This window comes from Muntiacus reevesi, chromosome 4, assembly GCF_963930625.1.
Source record: "Muntiacus reevesi chromosome 4, mMunRee1.1, whole genome shotgun sequence".
Classification (NCBI taxonomy): Eukaryota; Metazoa; Chordata; class Mammalia; order Artiodactyla; family Cervidae; genus Muntiacus; species Muntiacus reevesi.
In genome coordinates, this window is record NC_089252.1 from 24680159 (window position 1) to 24698881 (window position 18723).

An 18723-nucleotide genomic window follows, 5' to 3' on the forward strand; every position below is an offset into this window, starting at 1 on the left:
AAATTCAGACTGTATTACAATCTAGTGATTTAAATTTTATCAAGATATTTGATCACATACATAATGTGACACATGAGAGAATCCTGAACTGTAAATTTATATTTTCATACTCTTTTCATCTATTTAAGTCATTTATTTGATTTCAGTCTACTATGTTTTATCAAAAGTAAGCATTAGTCCTGGGATGATATTTTTTAAAGAAAAAAATATGCATAACTCAGAGCACTGCTGTGACTCACCAAGAAAAGTGGTGTTATTTCTCGGTCCACCACTGAAGTGATGTTAATTTCCCCCGTCCGAGGGTTAATGGTGAACACTCCATAGGGCGGCCGATCGATTCCTGCCCCAGAGATGCGGTATGTAATCTTCTGACTCACTTCACAGTCTGATCGAATCTATGGAGAAAATGGCCAGAAGTGTGATTTAGTTTAGAGCAGGTCATAATCTGCCGAGTGTAATGGACCGAGAAGGGAATGGACTTTGTAGTCAGGTGGGCTTTGAACCAAAACCTGGAGCCATGACTTACATCTGTGTAACTTTAGAAAATTCACTTAGCTTTGCCAAGCACCAGCTGATAATGAGATATCAATAATACCGCCTATACCCTGGGTTTGCTAATACCACCTATACCCTAGGTTTGCTCTGGTGATTGTATGAGATAGCATATCGTCACCTCACCCCTCCTCACTTCACCCCAATTCCTGGCATATGGCACTTATGTGCTTGATGCTACACTTGTTATTATGAAAACATTCTTCAATTTTCTGGTTCTCTTTGCTCCTGGAGAAAGAATTTGAGAGAAGAAAGCGCCATCTCTACTGTTTTTTAAAAAGGTGTTTCACATTAATATGAACAGTCTAGACTTTAGTTAGAGATTTAATCAAAATTACCAATAAATTAGGAAAGCCAGAAGAGAAATACAGTGTTTAGAGATATTGGCAATAATTTTATCAATTGAAGCCTACTGCATCACTCATTTGCCAAACAGATTTTGTGACAAATATTCTGCCATATAGGTTTTGTTTGAGTAGTTTTGTATACGCTATTCATAAATTTAAACAAAGATATTTCAATTTTGAAATCTCACTTGTATATTGAAGATAAGAACACCCAGTAAAATACTAAGATTTCTTGCCCAAATATCCACACTTAAACAATGACAGCTGAAAATACAATTTGGATTAGCTCGCCTTAATCTAAAGATCTTATTTATATAAGTGAGAATCCAGGAAATTCCCCAAATGTGAATAAAAAGAGAAGAAAAGGAAATGGCAATCCACTCCAGTATTCTTGCCTGGGAAATGTCATGGACAGAGGAGCCTGGTAGCTACAGTCCATGGGGTCACAAAGAGTCGGACACGACTGAGCGACTGACACAAGATGTCACACAAATGGGATAACAGAAAGCTGTAACTGTGAGTTGAATGGAAATGGTAACAATTTAAAGCTTTCCAAAAATTTCCAAGAATTTGAAAACTTCTGAGAGAAAATAATCTCTTTTCTTGAGGTGAGGTTACATCTTTGATATCAGTGGGATGCTTACTATATATGTAAAACTTTCTATATACATTTAAGCAATGCATATATGTAATATTTAAGGAGAGAATTCTGGTAGATCCTGTACTGTTGATTTCACCATGAGGGCAGGGCCAAGATATCCAGAAAGTGCTAATGAGGGTGTTAATGCAGGTCCCCTCCTTCACGAATCAATTTATTATATATTCTTTTCTTCACTCTCCTTCCTTACTGATTGCCAGTATTTAGAGTACTTTTTAAGACTCTCTTAATTTCTGGATGTAGGAATCTAGTGGAAGTTTTTGACCCTTTCCTGACTCTCTTGGAAGGGATTAATCAATACTGTAAACCTTCCCAGGTGGTGCTAGTAGTAAAGAACCCGCCTCCCAGTGCAGGAAACGCGAGACGTGGGTTCATTTCCTGGGTCAGGAAGATCCCCTGGAGAAGCAAATGGCAACCCACTCCAGTATTCTTGCCTGGGAAATCCCATGGACAGAGGAGCCTGGCAGGCTACAGCACATAGGGTCGCAGAGTCAGACACGATGGAAGTGACTTCACACAGGAAATCTAGTGGAAACTTTTGACACTATCCTGACTTGGAGGGAATTAATCAATACTGAAAACCTTTGATTTTGTAATATAAGACTATTGCATACATCATGCATACCCCTCCTATAACGACATGTGACAGTACACAGAATGCAAACCAACAGATAAAGCTCAGTTGTGCAGGAGATCCAGATCTCCCTGGATCACTCAAAGACCCTCTGCTTTGTATTATCAGCTCCCAGACTGTGATATTCAAAGCAGTGTCTCAACAATGTGAACAAATTACTCCACATCACCCATCTTCCTAAGTCACTATGGTGTCCTGGAGGCTGCAAGTCTTCAACATGTCTGGGGCCTTTCCTGCCTCCAGAAGCTTTTGTTATCAGCACAGCCTCCTCCTGTTTGTTTCATCACTTACTCTGGCAATCGGATTCCTCTTGGAGTTATCTTCTCCTTCTCGACAGGCCGCAGCAAACTTGATCCACTCCCGCTTCTGTCTTCTGACTGTTTGCCATTTTGCGGTACCATTTTCCGCGTCCAATTCCTTCACCTTAAGCAAAAAGCATTCCCATTTTGCACAGTGTTAGAGCAGTTTTACTCAGTAAGGACATTTATTCAACACTGTAAGGTGCACTCAGAGGAAGCAACGGTATTGAATTTGAGGAACAAAGAAAGTGTTTACTGTTTCATAACTCTGGATGGACACAGCCTGGTCACCTTGACTTAGCAACTTCTCTTGGAATGATCTCTTTCTAGCTATAGGATTCTAGTGAAACAAATTTTCTTAGCTTTGTATGGAGCTTATAGTATGTTCTAATGGGTAACAGATGTGGTTTTTCTTTCCTCAATCTGTCCTCGCCAAGTGAGGAGTCCTGCCCACCTCACCCTTCACTCTGCTGTGACCAGGATTCCTGGTCTCCAGAGTGTAAAAACTGCAGTGTTCCGTGTGAGTATATCCCCTGTGAAAAGAGCTGGTGAGTGTGCTCAGCTAAGAGAGGGAAGGGATTTTTCTCCTCTCTTAATAAGGACACTGCTCTGGCTAGGCATCCAAATAGATTAGCGCAGGCTTAGAGGGATATTTTAGCTGAGTTGATGGTACCTGCAGTAATCCCATGGATGTCTAGATGGCTTCTCAGCATTGTCTGTTTATATCTTTGCTTGCTATATGTTTTTCTCTGTAGTCTTATGTTGCTATTGTTGGAAGATATTTAAGAATTTTATAGTTAAAGAATTTATGTGAGAGGTGAGAGGCAGGCTCAAAAAGGGAGGGGACATATGTATAGTACCTGTGGCTGATTCATGTTGATGTATGGCAGAAACTAACACAATATCATAAAACAATTATCCTTCACTTAAAAATAAATAAAGAAGAGAAGAATTTAGAAATATTACTACCTAAGTGTTTGTATACATGTGTACTTATGTGTAGAGATTTTTAGCAGTAACTCCTAATATATTTATCAAGATGTGGATAAGTGTGTTTGCTTTAATCAAGACTTTATTTAATTACCACTTTGGGGAAAGAAATCAGTGAATTTCAAGAATCAAAGAATTCTTAAATTCTTTCAAGAATCAAAGAATTTTTTATTTTCGCCCCATTTTGATGCAACTTCCATTTGATACAAATGTTCCCCTGTTTGCAACAGAGATTAGAAAACTATTTTTTTTTTCAAAGGTTTGAGATCCTCGAAATGGAAATTTAACTACTGAAATAAAGTCCTGCTGGAGACAGAGGACAGTAGCTTTATATCCTGAGTCCTGCTCTAAGAATCTGCACTAGTTTCTCTGTTGTTTTGTTTAGTTGTGATTACATATTTTTTACTTTTGTATCTTTTACTCATTGATTTACTGTCAGTTATCTTCTTGCTGATGTAACTGTCAAAATATCCTCTTCCCACTCTAATATGTAACTTTGCTTCTTTTTCTTTGATTTATGTTGGAAAATGTATAGATAAGCTGATGGCATAGTTTGATAAGTAGGAGTTACTACACTGAGCTGTCACAAACCATGGCTAAATGCATGGCTATTGGGGAATATAGGTTTTACCATTGCTGTTTCAACTTGGAAGAAGTTCTTTCTCTTATCTTTTATCTCAACTATTATGTTTTCTGATTTTTGATATATGATGCATTACAAAATTCAGTTTTTCTTTTGATTTTAAATTGAAAAATAGTTTTATTATACATTACCTCAACGACAAATTCACTGTTTACTTCCAGCACCACCTGTTACGGAAGGTAAAATATAAGCATAAATTTTCATAATTTAAAGGAAACAGTACCAGAAAAGCATTTTTCATTAATTCATTTGTTAAATACTATTTTGTTAATAATATGGAATAAACATGGGTAATGCAAAATGAATAATACAGGCTTTTTGCCCTCTAAAGGCTTAACTTTTAGGGAAGACAAAATTTTAACTTAAAGCAAGACAGGTTAGGATACATACTTCAACATAGATACTGATGGACTCAGTGAAAGGACAGAGTGGACCACTCAAGTTATCAAGGTGAATCCTGGGAAAGACTCATAGGAGAGGAGGCCATTGAAAGGGTCTTCAGGATGGACCTGCTTTGATAAGAGGAATTGATGGGGAAGAAAATTTTCGCAAGAGGAAATCACAAGTAGAGTTGTAAAGGCACTAAGTTTTAGAGGATGTTCTAGAAATGGTAAATAATATTCAGTCAGTTCAGTTCAGTCACTCAGTTGTGTCCAACTCTTTGCGACCCCATGAACTGCAGCACGCCAGGCCTCCCTGTCCATCACCAACTACCGGAGTCTACCCAAACCCATGTCCATTGAGTTGGTGACACCATCCAACCATCTCATCCTCTGTCGTCCCCTTCTCCTCCTGCCCTCAATCTTTCCCAGCATCAGGGTCTTTTCCAATGAGTCAGCTCTTTGCATCAGGTGGCCAAAGTATTGGAGTTTCAGCTTCAACATCAGTCCTTCCAATGAACACCCAGGACTGATTTCCTTTAGGATGGACTGGTTGGATCTCCTTGCAGTCTAAGGGACTTGAGGAGTTAGAGGAAATGATGAGGAGTGTTGGGTGACAAGGCTTAGATGTGAGCTTGGAGCCGGATCATGAAGTTTTATATGCCAGACTCAAGAGTCTAGACTTTATTGGGTAAGAGACTGGGAGTGACGAGAACATGATTTTTAAAACATGTCATTGATACAAAGAGGAGATTACAAGGAGAAAGCACTTGAAGTTGACAGCCTTAGATAGCAGTTGCTTAAGTAAGGCATAGAACATGAACATCGGTGCTGAGGTGGCACTGGGAAGGGGAGAGGATGGAAGCTTGTGGGCTGCGGGGCAGGAGAGAGGAAGAGTCACATGATTCTGGTGACGTGAGCGAGGCTTTCTCGGAGAATTGAGGTACTATTAATAGAAACAGAAAATTCAGCAGGAGATTATCACTGCAGGGAGATGGTGACCTAAGTTTGTTTTATTTGTTTTCAATGGGTTTCTGAAATTTGGAATAGATATAAAAGCTATATGTGTGCGTGTGCTCAGTTGTGTCTGACACTTTGCAACCCCATGGACTGTAGCCCACCAAACTCCTCTGTCTGTGGGATACTCCAGGCAAGAGTACTGGAGTGGGTAGCCATTCCCTTCTCCAGGGAATCTCCCCAACCCAGGGATCGAACCCACATCTCTTGAATCTTCTGAATTGGCAGGCAGATTCTTTACCAAGTATGCCACCTATAGAAGTAGAATTTATCCACACAGGAGTGCTGTTTAAAGTTGAAGGAATTGAGGCTATGTCTTGAAACAGGTTAAGATACAAGAAGTAGACAGGGATCGGAATCTAATGGAAACTGCTTGTATTGTGCAGAGGTCAGAAGGAAGAAGTCTGAAAACAGAGGGCACCCAGAGACTAACAGAAAAGAGAGGTCAAGGGATCAGGGCTGTGGGTGTACAGCAGATTCTGTTAGTGTGAGAATGCTAAGAAGGGGTAGGGGTCATGGTCCTTACAGGGGAGGGCTGGAGAGGATGTGTAGTTCAGAAAGTAAAAGAAGTTGGATAAGTAGGTGAAGGAGAAGTAGCCAAAGAGCAGGCAGAGTGAGCGGACTGGGGTGCTAAGTTAGACAAAGAGGGAATATTTAGTGGTTTATGTGCCATAACAAGGACAAGGAGAATGGGAATGAGGACATCATGGGATCTAAAGTAGTCAGTCTTTGCTAACTTTTCCCAGGGGCATAAATCAAATTATAGGATTCAAAAAATAAGTTATTGAGAAAAATGGAAATAGCAATTATAGTTTACCTTTTCAAGTTCAGAGATTTTAAAGTGTGAGATGCAGTGAGGATTTAACTAGATCAAGTCATATTTTGGGACACTGTGATCAAATATATAGTCTATAGGGAGAGGAAATGGGATTGTGGAGAAAGAGTGATAGGAAGAGAAAGGAAATGGAGGGGGAGAAGGGGGAAGAAATCAAAGGTGGTTACGACTGTGATTGAGAAAATTTTGTTGTTCTTTAGTCACTCAGTTGTGTCCAACTGTTTGAGACACCATGGACTGGAGCCCTGCAGGCTCCTCTATTCACGGAATTTCCGAGGCAAGAATACTGGAGTGAGTTGCCATTCCCTTCTCCATGGGATCTTTCCAACGCAGGGATAGAACTCATGTCTCCTGCTTTGGCGGTTGGACTGTTTACCACTGAGCCACCCGGGAAGCCCTGATGGAGAGAATAGGAATGGCTGAATCAGAGCTGTGGGTGAAAGAGACCAGATAGGAGGAAGACTGTTTCTTCTTCTGAAACAGAGGGTCAAAAGAATACAATGAAGAGAGAAAGTCATTTGGAGGTGTAATTGGAGGAAAATTACACACATACCTACTTCAGAGTTCTGAACAGTTGGAGTGAGCAGGCATGGGGAGGGCTGGAAGAGACTGTCAAAGACCTCTGGAAGTGCCAGAGGGGAGGTGACAGGAAGCCAGCCCAACAAGCCCAAGTCAGAGAGGAGCCGCCGGCCCACCTACCATTCTTGAAATGTGCATTATTCCCTCATTGTGCATTTGTTCTGTGCCTTTCTAGCTGTACTTGACAGTCTGGGAGTGGGTGGACAAAGAATACGAGGGCTGTTCTGGTTTGGGGGTTTGTTGTCAAGAACAGAGCAGAGATGTAGGGAGGGGATCAGACACGACTGTGAACCCCAGAGAGTCAGTGAACTGAGACAGAGAGCCTGGGACTGGTGGAGGGGCGCAGAGCAGGTTTTGCAGGTGTGAGATGGGGGGTATGAGGGAGGGTGGGGTGGGGATTTGGGATGACAGCTGAGTCCAGAGAAGGTAAAATATGGAGGAGAAATTTGACAGTAGGGCCCAGTATTTCCTTTTAACTTACTTTCTCACTCATGTATACTTTTATTAGACATAGTATAATATCTAGACCCGGGAAGAAAGTTTATTATTGAACAGAAGATGGTTTTAATTGGTTGCATAAGATGTCTTATTTTGTAATTAATATTGCCTTTTGGGGACTTCCCTGGTGGTCCAGTGGCTAAGAATCCACCTTCCAATGCAAAGGATGCAGGTTCGATCCCTGGTCAGGGAACTAAGATCCCACATGCTTCAGGGCAACTAAGCCCCTGGACACAACGAAGATCCAAAGTATTGCAACTCAGACCCAACATAGCCAAATAAATAAATAAGTAGGTTTTTTTTTTTTTTAATATTGCTTTTTGGGAGTTAGGTATTCTTTTTGTTAGAAAAATAGATGATTCTGGAAGGTCTAAGAAAGTAAAAAAATCACACAGTATCCCACTACTTGGAAATCACCATGGTTAATATTTGGAGAAATTCTTCCAGGATTTTTTTTTTAAACACATATACAAGTTGTAATTTTTTTTAACCAAAAAAAAATCATATTATAACATGCCATTTGATAATTTGGTTTTTGCACTGATTATTGGGGTAAAGTTCCATGTCAGTGAATACATAGAGACATTGTATATTTTGAAGGTTGCCTTATGTACCACTTTAGTAGATATCTTCCATTCAGGGTATCAGGATATTAGGATAACAGAGAACTGACAGATTCTGTGATTTAGAGCTGGAGATGAAACTGACATGCGATTCTCAAGCGCTGTCCTCTAGTGAGAGGTTAAGGGTGGTCTTGGTGGATGTCAGATGTTTGGTGAGCTCAGCATGTGAGCCCACGGTTACTAAGAAGCTCTCTGTCCACACCTTCACTTCACCCTTGTCTCTCTTCTCTCTCTCCTCTGCTTCTCCTCCTTCTTTCTCTCTCCTTTGATATTCTCTTCCACCTATTCCTCTCGTCCTACCTGATGTTGTCTTAGGTTTGACTGAGAATCATGCTAGCCTCAGTATGCTGCTTCCTCTCTGAGCTATAATCAACCCAGTAACCTAATTTTAACTGGAAGGTAGTGAGAGTGAGTCCTAGTGGGGTTCTGCTCATAACTCAGTGAGTGATGTGGCAGTAATTTCCCACTGTATCCACCCTAGTTTCTGCCTACTTAAAAGTCTGCCAGGTTAATATTGGATGTGTGTGGTATGAAACACCCGCTGGAGGATGGATCCAAATTACTGACTCTTTTTGTTAAATTAATTAAGCAGGAGGCTATTAAACTGGGGTGGCTCTGATGCTCTGGTGTTGAGGCAAGCAAACCAAAATCTAAGCCTGTAAACGCCTCGAGGATAGCTGTTCACAAATAGTCCACTCGGCTTTAGGCCGTGTTTGTGGGTGGGCTCAGTTGCTTCAGTCCTGTCCAGCTCATTGCAACTCCATGGTCTGTAGCCCCCCAGGCTCCTTTGTCCATGGGATGCTCCAGGCAAGACTACTGGAGTGGGTTGCCATGCCCTCCACCAGGGGATCTTCCCAGGGATCGAACCTGTGCCTCTTGCATCTCCTGCATTGCAGGTCTTCACTCACTGAGCCACCTGGGAAATCCCAGGCTTTAGACTGCAGCACCAGTAATTTCCTTACTTTGCTTTTTCTCTATAAAAGCTTTCCCCCTGCCTCTGTGGGCAGAGTGTTTCTAACTGCTTACAGTTTGGTTATGCCTGATTTGAATCAGATTTTGTTCAAATAAATTCTAAAATTTTAATATGTTTTAGTTTATCTTTAACAATTCATTTACTCAATGCCTAAAACTTCTCTTGAATCACCTGATATTATTTTGCCAAATTGCCCTGGTTTTGCGTAAACCTTGCTGTCACATAATTCTTCTTCTGACTGGGAGAATATTGATGTTTGTGTTGAACTGTTCCTAATACTGTCGTACAGAAATCTTCAGAAATTTTTGCTTATGTGGCCCTAATGTTTTTTTGAAAAATGGTGTGCTTCTTCAAAATTTTCTAAAAAATTTAACCTAATCTTTTAATTTATTAAATAAATAATTAAATTAATTAATTAGGCAATTAATTAAACAAAAAAATCAGGGCTTTGGGTCCATCCTCCAGCGGGTGTTTTCATACCACACACATCCAGCATTAACCTTGCAGACTTTTAAGTAGGCAGAAACTAGGGTGGATACAGTGGAAAACAACCTAAGACATCTAAAAAATTTCATCACGAGTTTAGATAGCTGTAAAGGATGGAATTTAAGAATATTGTAAATGTTGATATTTTGAAATAAAACTGTTACACTACTTTTTAAATGTAGCCAGTAGAATCCAAAAGTTGTAGTCATTTGATGCCAAAGAACCCATCAGCAAAATGAAAAGACAAGTACTAAAATGGGAGAAAACATTTGTAAATGATATGACCAATGAGTCAAGATCCAAAATATGTAAATACCTTATTCAAGGCAACATCAACAAACAAAAAACCAAAATCCAATTGAAAAATGGCAGAAGACCTGAATAGACTCTTATCCAAAGGACATTCATATGGCCAACAGGTACTTGAAAAATGTGCAGTATCATTAATCATGATGAAATGAGAAATGCAAATTAAGACCATAATGAGATATCAAGTAACACCTGTCAGAATGACTATCATTAAAAAGACCACAAATAACAAATATTGATGAGGATATGGAGGAAAGGGGACCTTAGTACACTGTTGATAGAAGTGTACACTGGTTCAGCCACAGTGGAGCATAATGTGGAAGTTTCTCAGAAAACCAAAACTAGAATTATCATATGACCCAGAAATGCCACTCCCAGTCTCTGTGCCCCAGTTGATGAGTTCCTGTCTTCCTTTTTTTCTCTGGACGTCCTTACAATAAATGGTATTAACTTTAGCAACCTGAGTAGGACCTTTTCTAGCAATGTAAAAATGCCAAGGAAACTAAAATATATGTGCCTATGCTAGTCTCCAAGAATATGATGAAGACTCAGATGGGGTAAAGAGCTCACAGGTTAAAAGAGGGAGGAAAACAGAAGATAAAAGATACTGAAATATCATACACATTGTAAAAGAAGCATGTGCAGGATACAGCGTCGGCTCATTTCGGGAAAGGAGTCCATTTTGGAACTGTAGATTGAGTTTGGGACATGTGATATTGGGTTCAAATTCCACTGTAACCCTTATGGTACATTTATGAGTCATTTATGCCCCCCAATTTTATTTATAAAATGAGGATATCAGGAGGGGGGATCGGGATGGGGAATACGTGTAACTCTATGGCTGATTCGTGTCAATGTATGACAAAACCCACTGAAATGTTGTGAAGTAATTGGCCTCCAACTAATAAAATAAAAAAAAAAAAAAAAGAGGATATCTCTATTTATCTTTCAGGGTTTTTGTTATGTGTGTGAAATAACTTTGTTACCTGTAAGATGTTTTGCTAGTGGAAGGTGGTGAAATGGGATGGTAGTGACAGAGCTGATACCAGAGACCAACCCCTTGGTTGTCTCAATGTTTAACCCTCAAACTCACTTTGAAACTCACAGCCCCATTGAAGTTGCCTGTTGTGTATAGGTGGGAAATATGGTAAAGTGACTTGGCAAGAAAGATAAATTAGAAATTAAACCCATGCATTCATTCACAAATTTTTATCGACAAAATATTATGTGACAGGCACTATCTTTTGTGTACAAGCTCCAACCTTTTATGATGTGTATATTCTAGGAAGAATAATAGGATATATAATATTCTCTAGCCATCTACTTTTTGGCAAGTTGCTGAAGTTTTTTCTGGGTCTAGTTTTCTTTTAAAATACTTTCTACTAGAGGGAATATGATGATTTTATATATGCTATGGAGAATCTAAGTCATTACACGTGCGGATTGCAGTGTTGAAATACATATTACTCTCTTTCATACTGAGTGTATTTTAAGTCGTAGTCACAGAACAAGGCTATTTTTCACCTGCATAACTTATCTTTTTGAAGTCAGTTTTCGAAGTCATTTGCACACCCAGGACCAATTTATTAATAAGCAGTTCTCCCCTCAATAACACTTGTAAAAATAATAGAGGAAAGCAGTTGCTGTTCTCAGAGGGAGATGCCAAGTTCAAGCCTAATTATACCACTTTTGTTTGTAATTGAAGGTATATTAAGTAGTGGCATTTTCGTTTGGAAGCCATATAATTTTCTGTGTAGAAAGGCAGGACAAACATTTCTCAGGCAGGTAATATCTGAAGGTTTCACTTCAGTCCCTCCTCTGACAACCCTGTCATCAGAGCTGCTCTCTGTGAGTGAAGAGTTCCAACCTCGATCCCAAGTGGGAGAGAAAAGGAAATATCACTGCAGCTCAAACAACAGGTTCATTGCTTTACAAGGATTCTTCCCTGAATGCCTAAGTATAACAGGAGTCATAAGAACTGTGTACTCAGGATCCAGAAGTTCTTTAAAAAAGAGAAATATCTTTGAAAGAGGGAGAGCATCATAGAGTCTCAAGAGCTATGAAATATTTTGACAGCAGGACTTTTATGCTACACTCTACAGGGAGATATTATTTAGAAGGCTATTAAAATTGTAGGTCATGCTAGCGTAATAGAGATATATCTTGTTGTTTAGTCACTCAGTCATGTCCGACTCTTTGCGACCCTGTGAACTGTAGTCTGCTAGGCTCCTCTGTTCATGGGATTTCCCAGACAAGAATGCTGGAGTGGGTTACCATTCCCTTCTACAGAATTTTCCCAACCCAGGGTAAAATGTGCATCTCCTGCATTGCAGGCAGACTCTTTACCACTGAACCACCAGGGAAGCCCTGATATATCTTAGAATGGAACATATTTTTTTTTAGTTCATCATGAAGTTTGTAGGTATATGAAGGCAAAAATACATTTTTTCCCACTGGGGGGGGTTAAAATTTATAATTTCTTAGCCATTTATATTAACAAAAAATAATAAAGATGAGGTTTGCTTCTATGAAAACTTTGGTGTGATGAAGACATTTTTTAATGCTCTCCAACAAGCAGTACTAATACCAGTCATTTAAGGCTGTCTAGGGTATTCTGTTTAATACAAGTAAAAAACCAAATCAGATAAGGGTATTTTTTTTTCCTTCTAGCCTATACTTCTAGAAATTTTCCTGTCAATTATATAAATAAAAACAAAATTCTGTTCCACATATCTGAATAGCATTGTTTTAAGTGAGAGATTTGATAAGTTAGTTCTAAATATATTTTAAAATCTTGATGCTTGTTTTCAGCTTACAGTGAGATAGTATCTATATGCCTTGTCACCAACCTTATTTACTTTCCAAGAAGCAGAATAATTTATTGTAATGTTTATATCTTATATATAGCACAAAAGATCACCATAGGTGTATGATAATTCTTATCTGATAAAAGCTATGTAGCTATTTTTAATGATTTTATCAACTTGATAAAATATATCCTCTCACAGCTAATAACTGCCCTGCCTTAAGGTGATTCCTTCCTAATAAAACCTATAGCATTAGCTCAGTCGTGTCTGACTCTTTGTGACCCCAGGGACTGTAACCACCAGGCTCCACTGTCCATGGGATTCTCCAGGCAAGAATACTGGAGTGGGTTGCCATTCCCTTCTCCAGAGGATCTTCCTGACCCAGGGATTGAACCTGGGCCTCCTGCATTGCAGGCAGATTCTTTCCCATCTGAGCTACAGAGAAATCCAATAAAACATATAATTCAAAATTTAAAAAAAACTTATGTAATTCATAGCATGACTTCCAGCTTTAGATTCTACAACCAAAGTTATGAAAATAATATTCAGGAGCCAGTTACGATTTGCAGAGTTTCTGCACTGGGAGAAACTTGGTGACATCATGTCTAACTGTGTGTCCAGATGCGGGGCACAGTGCGGCCTTGCGAGGTTGGGTGCCTTGGCCAAAGGTACGCAGCCCCTTTGAGGGGAAGCTGTGACTCAACCCTGGGGCTTCTGAGTCTCAGTTCAGCGTTGATTGCACCTTACCACCCTGATTTGTTTTATAGTAGAAGTGCATGATGAGCAGCATCCTTAGAAAGAAGATGCCAAAGGACTCCTGTGGTATAATGAAACACCCTCTTGTAGGGTAGAGTTTGGGGGTACCTTTTATAGGTTGTCAGTCAAAATCTTGCTTAACATACTCTTTGTGGTTGAGGGATAGTTGTCACAGAGGTCCGTCTCTGAGAGGCTGCCACACCCTCATTAGGGTAAGCTGCAGTGATGCTCCAGAGAGCCTTTGATTTTGTTCATGAAAAAAGGTCACAGTTCAGGTTCAGGAAATGAAAGATAATTTGTTGTTGTTTAGTCACTAAGTCGTGTCCGGCTCTTTGTGACCCCATGGACTGTAACCCACCAGGCTCCTCTGTCCATGGGATTTCCCAGGCAAGAATACTGGAATGGGGTACCATTTCTTCCTCCAAGGAATCTTCCTGGCCCAGGGATCAAACCCAAGTCTCTTGCATTGCAAGTGTATGCTTTACCACTGGGGCTTCCCTAGTGGTTCAGATGATAAAGAATCTGAATACAATTCATTGGGTTGCAAAGAGTCGGAAATGAATGAGCAACTAACACTTTCATTTTGCTTACCGCTGAGCCACTGGGAAGCTCGAAAGACAAGTAGGCATGCCTTTTTCCCACAGCATCTATAATATTGTACTGATTGTCCGTAAACATTTCTTGCGTTTATTCCAATGTTGAAACATGCTAGAAGTTTCTACTTCCCAATTCTAAAAGTTCTTAATTGATACGTTAAGGGATCTATTAGAAATGCAAGTCTTTAAGTCTATCACCATTATTAAGAAATGTAAGACACAAATGCTTTAGTGGGGAGTAGGGAGAAATTTGGGTGTCCCTGGTGGTTCAATAGTAAAGAATCCACCTTTAGTGCAGGAGCCACAGAAGATGCGAATTTGATCCCTGGGTCAGGAAGATCCCCTGGAGGAGGGCATGGAAACCCACTCCAGTATTCTTGCCTGCAGAATCCCATGGACAGAGGAGCCTGGTGGGCTACTGTCCATAGGGTCGCAAAGAGTCGGACATAACTGAAGTGACTTAGCACGCAGGCATGCCGGGAGAAATTTAGTATCAAAAACTCCAAAATTACTAAGGATAATAAATCAATACTACCAAAAAGAGATCCTGAGAATCTGGAATATAATACTCTTTCAAGATCAAGAGATGAAAAACGAACTCTTCAGTTAATAATATTGTCATAAAACATGCTGTGCATAGAGGAATAGGAGGCAAAATTTAGTGCTCAAAAGTCACCTTTAAAATCTTGATACATGCAATCAGTTTTTCTTACAGAAACAAAAAGTTTTTCTGAGTCAAAATATGCAGATAACCCACAGAAGTGTAACAAGAGGTCATACTGATGATTCTTGATTTCTGTTAAAGGTTAAGTCAGAATGTTCCCTCTTCCTTTAGTGGAATAAATTAACAGTGATCATTACAGCAGGGCATTGCAATTCTATTTGGAGTTTTTCAGTTTACACGTATTTTTCAAAAACTGTCATTTCGTACTCTGTCTTCCAAGCTCAGAGAATGGAATGTCCTACCACTGTTCCCTTCCAAGCTTGGACTGTGTGCCCTTTGGCGGCGTTGGGCTCCTGCACCACTTCTGAAGTTCATAGAAACATGAACTGCGGAAGGACAGTGCCTGCCAGACCAACTGTACAACGATTCCTTATCTTCCCCGCTTGGCTGCCTTCTGCCCTTTTGAGCTGACATTCACATGAGTCTCATATAACACCACTGCCTGAGAATAGGGTGGAAATCATTTAGCAAGCTTATATTGCAGCACCACTGCTGACAGTCCTGGGAGACTGAGGTGCAGCCAACTATAGGTATTTGGCTTTATTTGTTTGGGAAAAAAACCCTACAATTTCCAACAATTCTCTTCTATCTTTCCACTTATTTTTTAACTGTTTTGACGAATTGGTCTGTCACTTGACCGTTAATAGATTTAAGTCTAGTCTAATTTAACTTATTTTATTCTCAAATAGACTTTTCTAGTTGAATTAACAATTGTTTGGTGAATTAACTAACCTGATCTTTGTTCCTCTAAGGATCTGGCATTAGGAGCTGCCTAATCTCTTTCAAATGGGCCTCCCTAGTGGTTCAGTGATAAAAAATACAGCTGCCAATGCGGGAGATGCAGGTTCGATCCCTGGGTTGGGAAGATCCCCTGGAGAAGGAAATGGCAACACACTCCAGTATGCTTGTCTGGCCAATCCCATGGACAGAGGAGCTGGTGGGCTACAATCCATAGGGTTGTAGAAGAGTCAGACACAACTTAGCGACTAGAAGACAACAGCAACAATCTCCTTGAAGGCTAGAATACTCACTGTGTGTTATGAGGATTGGAGAAAAGTAGTATAATATCAAAATGCCATATTTATGTTGAAGACATAGATCATGTAATTGTTCCCTTCCTGGACTGTAGGATTGCCTTAATAATCCCAGAAAGGATTTCTCTTCATGGCATTCATTTTTCTTTAGTCATTTCTGAGGAAAAAATTCCTATGACTTAAATATTTTATAAGTAATTGCAGGGCAATCCTGACATAGTTAACATTCCTCCACATTGAAACAAACTCGCAGGGAAATAACTGTTTAAAAGAAATGGGGTTGATCGACTTTACTTCCCTAGAACCCATATGCATTGAGAATTTTGACAGCAATCGGTCTGATTTAAGTCTAAGTAAAAGAAAATAGAAAAATAATTTCATTTCTGATTATAAATTATATAAATATTCCAGCAGTTTATCTGAATTAGAGTCTGTCTCTGATGTCATTTGGATCTAATTCAACCAGATCCTCACCCTGCTTCTCTATGGCATTTGTCCACCATGGAGAGTCCTTTGAAGTCCCAGAGGCTGGACGCACAGAACTCCCTTGGTAGGAAGAGGTTTAAAAATGGAGCAAATCCCAGGTAGAAAGTCCAACAGCTGACACAGGAGGCAAGGCCTCGGGTCTGCACTTCTTTCCCAGACCTTTAGATTCTACTTACCATTAAAATGATCAAAAGGCAAATGTTCCTGAAAAGGAGCCAGTCCATTCCTCTGGGTCTTTCTTGCACGGTCAGTGAGATCTGATTTGAGTCTGGTCCTTGTCCTGAATTCGGCTCTGGAAAATGTGCTTTGAAATGTCCTTCGAGGAGGGCCTGGGTGATGACTCTGCTGCTCTCTGAGCCAAGGGATGAAGATGTTCTATAATGACTCTGTTTCCCCACCCCGAACTTCTGGGCTGGCCCGAAGGACGGGCATTGCCTGGGTTCTGGGTAACAGCATAGACACACCTTGATTCTTATTGCAATGAAACCCTTTGTTGGACACCAAAGAAAAATCCTACAGAGTGCGGACAAGATTTACAGGGAAGATACCCAGTGAATAATAAATTACTCACAACATGAAAAATAATTAAAATGCTAGGGCCTGTCATCATGCTGAATGAAATTAGTAGGCTTCTTCTTACTGCCAACATTGTAAAAGCAAAATTACATATACTCACACACATATACACATGCACATGTTCACTACAGAGCCAACTTCAAGGACTGACACTTTGAGCAGAGGACATTGTGAAAAGGTACCAGGCCTAAGTAGAGAGACAGACAGAATAATGGAATTCTCATGTCTTAATTTTAGTGATTCTTCCCTCGCTCCTTAAAGAGTCCTGTTGTTGAGTTGCATTCTTCAATTTTAAAGATCTTCTAAAAATAAAGTTAAGACAAAGAAACTCTTGAGTTCACTAGAATATTTGTTTGCACATTTTAGCATCTTCTTAGCATACAGTCAAATCAGTGTGGTATAACATTAATTAAATTGTTCTAACATAACCACAGTAGAGCATGTTTATTCCTCATGGCATTTCTGCTGATCAAAAAAGTGCATAACATGGCTGGGGAACACCTTTTAAGTCCTCATAAAGATGTATCTAAGAATTGAAGGGGAAAAGAGCAGAGCAACATCTGGTTATTTCTGAAAATCATTTTCCCTTTTTCATTTCTTTCTTCTCCTTTCTTTGTCTGGGTTTAGAATAGGAATAGTTTTCTCATAAAAAATTGCTGGCTGGCATCAACTTTCACAACATAAAAAGAAAATGTTAAATGTTCTCTAATTGCTAGTAGGTATTGTTGGAGAATTTTAAAGGGAGACTGTGTCTTGTCTTCAGAAACAATGAAGAAGCAATTCCTACTCGTGGAATGTATTCCAAATAACACTTAGTCCTTAGAGAACCTTAGTTTAGCATTTTTGGAAGCATAGGATAGAATCTAGGCAGTTGGAGGGCTGGTATAGTATTCTAAAGTGAAGAGAATGAGTGATATGTTAAAGGTATTTGTGAGACAGAGAACAGGAAATTATACTTAAGCAACGTTAAAAAGTGAATTATTACAAAGAGACAGTATTTGGATGTATCTGCCTAAGCTAACCTATATATTTAGGTGTGTGTTAGTCACTTGGTCATATCTGACTCTTTGCGACCCCGTGGACTGTAGCCCACCAGGCTCCTCTGTACATGGGATTCTCCAGGCAAGAATACTGGAGTGGGTTGCCATGCCTTCTCCAGGGGATCTTCCAGACCCAGGGATCAAACTCAGGTCTGCTGCATTGCGGGCAGATTCTTTACTATCAGAGCCACCGGGAAAGCCCCTAAACAGGGCACACTGTGGCTGCATGGGCCAGAAAATGAATCCGGACCTCCCATGTGGCAGGTGAGAATTTACCACTGAACAACCTATATCTGCCTAATTCAAGTATATATAAGATGACCTGATAAAGCAGGCGTGTGGATTGTGTTTTAAAATACATCTTTGAGCGGCTGTTCAGAATGTATAAGACTAATGCACATACCTTCATGGGGTGGATATTAACCAACTGTTTAATTGTATGCTAGATTAGTCTTTAAACTGAGAATTATGGAAACCTATGCTTGAGTAAATAAACATTCAAAGCATTCTCTTATAACGTTTTTATATCCAACTGAGCTTTCATTATTCTTCATTGGCATGAATTTTTGTTCAGAGGTTTGAAATCTGACAATTGTATCTACCATAGGAAAATTTTCTTTTATAGCTATAGCAGAACAGCATTAAATTATTTTTTACTCTTTGAGATAAATCCTCTCTCAATGGTGCCAGTGAGCTTGGGGCTTTTGGAATGCACAGCATTTTCCCCTTGTTTTTCTGAGTATCAAAGGTACAAATGGCGCTGCTGCTTGAGATTATTTCTAAGAGAAAGGGTGGTGAGAGATGGTTCTCTCCAATCCAGCTTCCCAGAGACCTTTTCATTGGCTATAATTACACTATGACCTTGTTTTTATTTTTTTATG

General features: G+C 39.7%; 1 protein-coding gene across 1 annotated transcript in view; it reads right to left on the reverse strand.

Annotated features, from left to right (window-relative positions):
• DSG4 (desmoglein 4) overlaps nucleotides 1-18723 on the reverse strand; it is a 43496-nt gene that overhangs the window by 22273 nt on the left and 2500 nt on the right. The window contains exons 2-5 of the mRNA XM_065934986.1: nucleotides 7668-7690; nucleotides 4255-4290; nucleotides 2483-2614; nucleotides 240-395 (exon numbers count right to left, since the gene is read on the reverse strand). Of these exons, the coding sequence (XP_065791058.1) occupies nucleotides 240-395; nucleotides 2483-2614; nucleotides 4255-4290; nucleotides 7668-7690 (347 nt within the window). The remainder of the gene's footprint in view (nucleotides 1-239; nucleotides 396-2482; nucleotides 2615-4254; nucleotides 4291-7667; nucleotides 7691-18723) is intronic.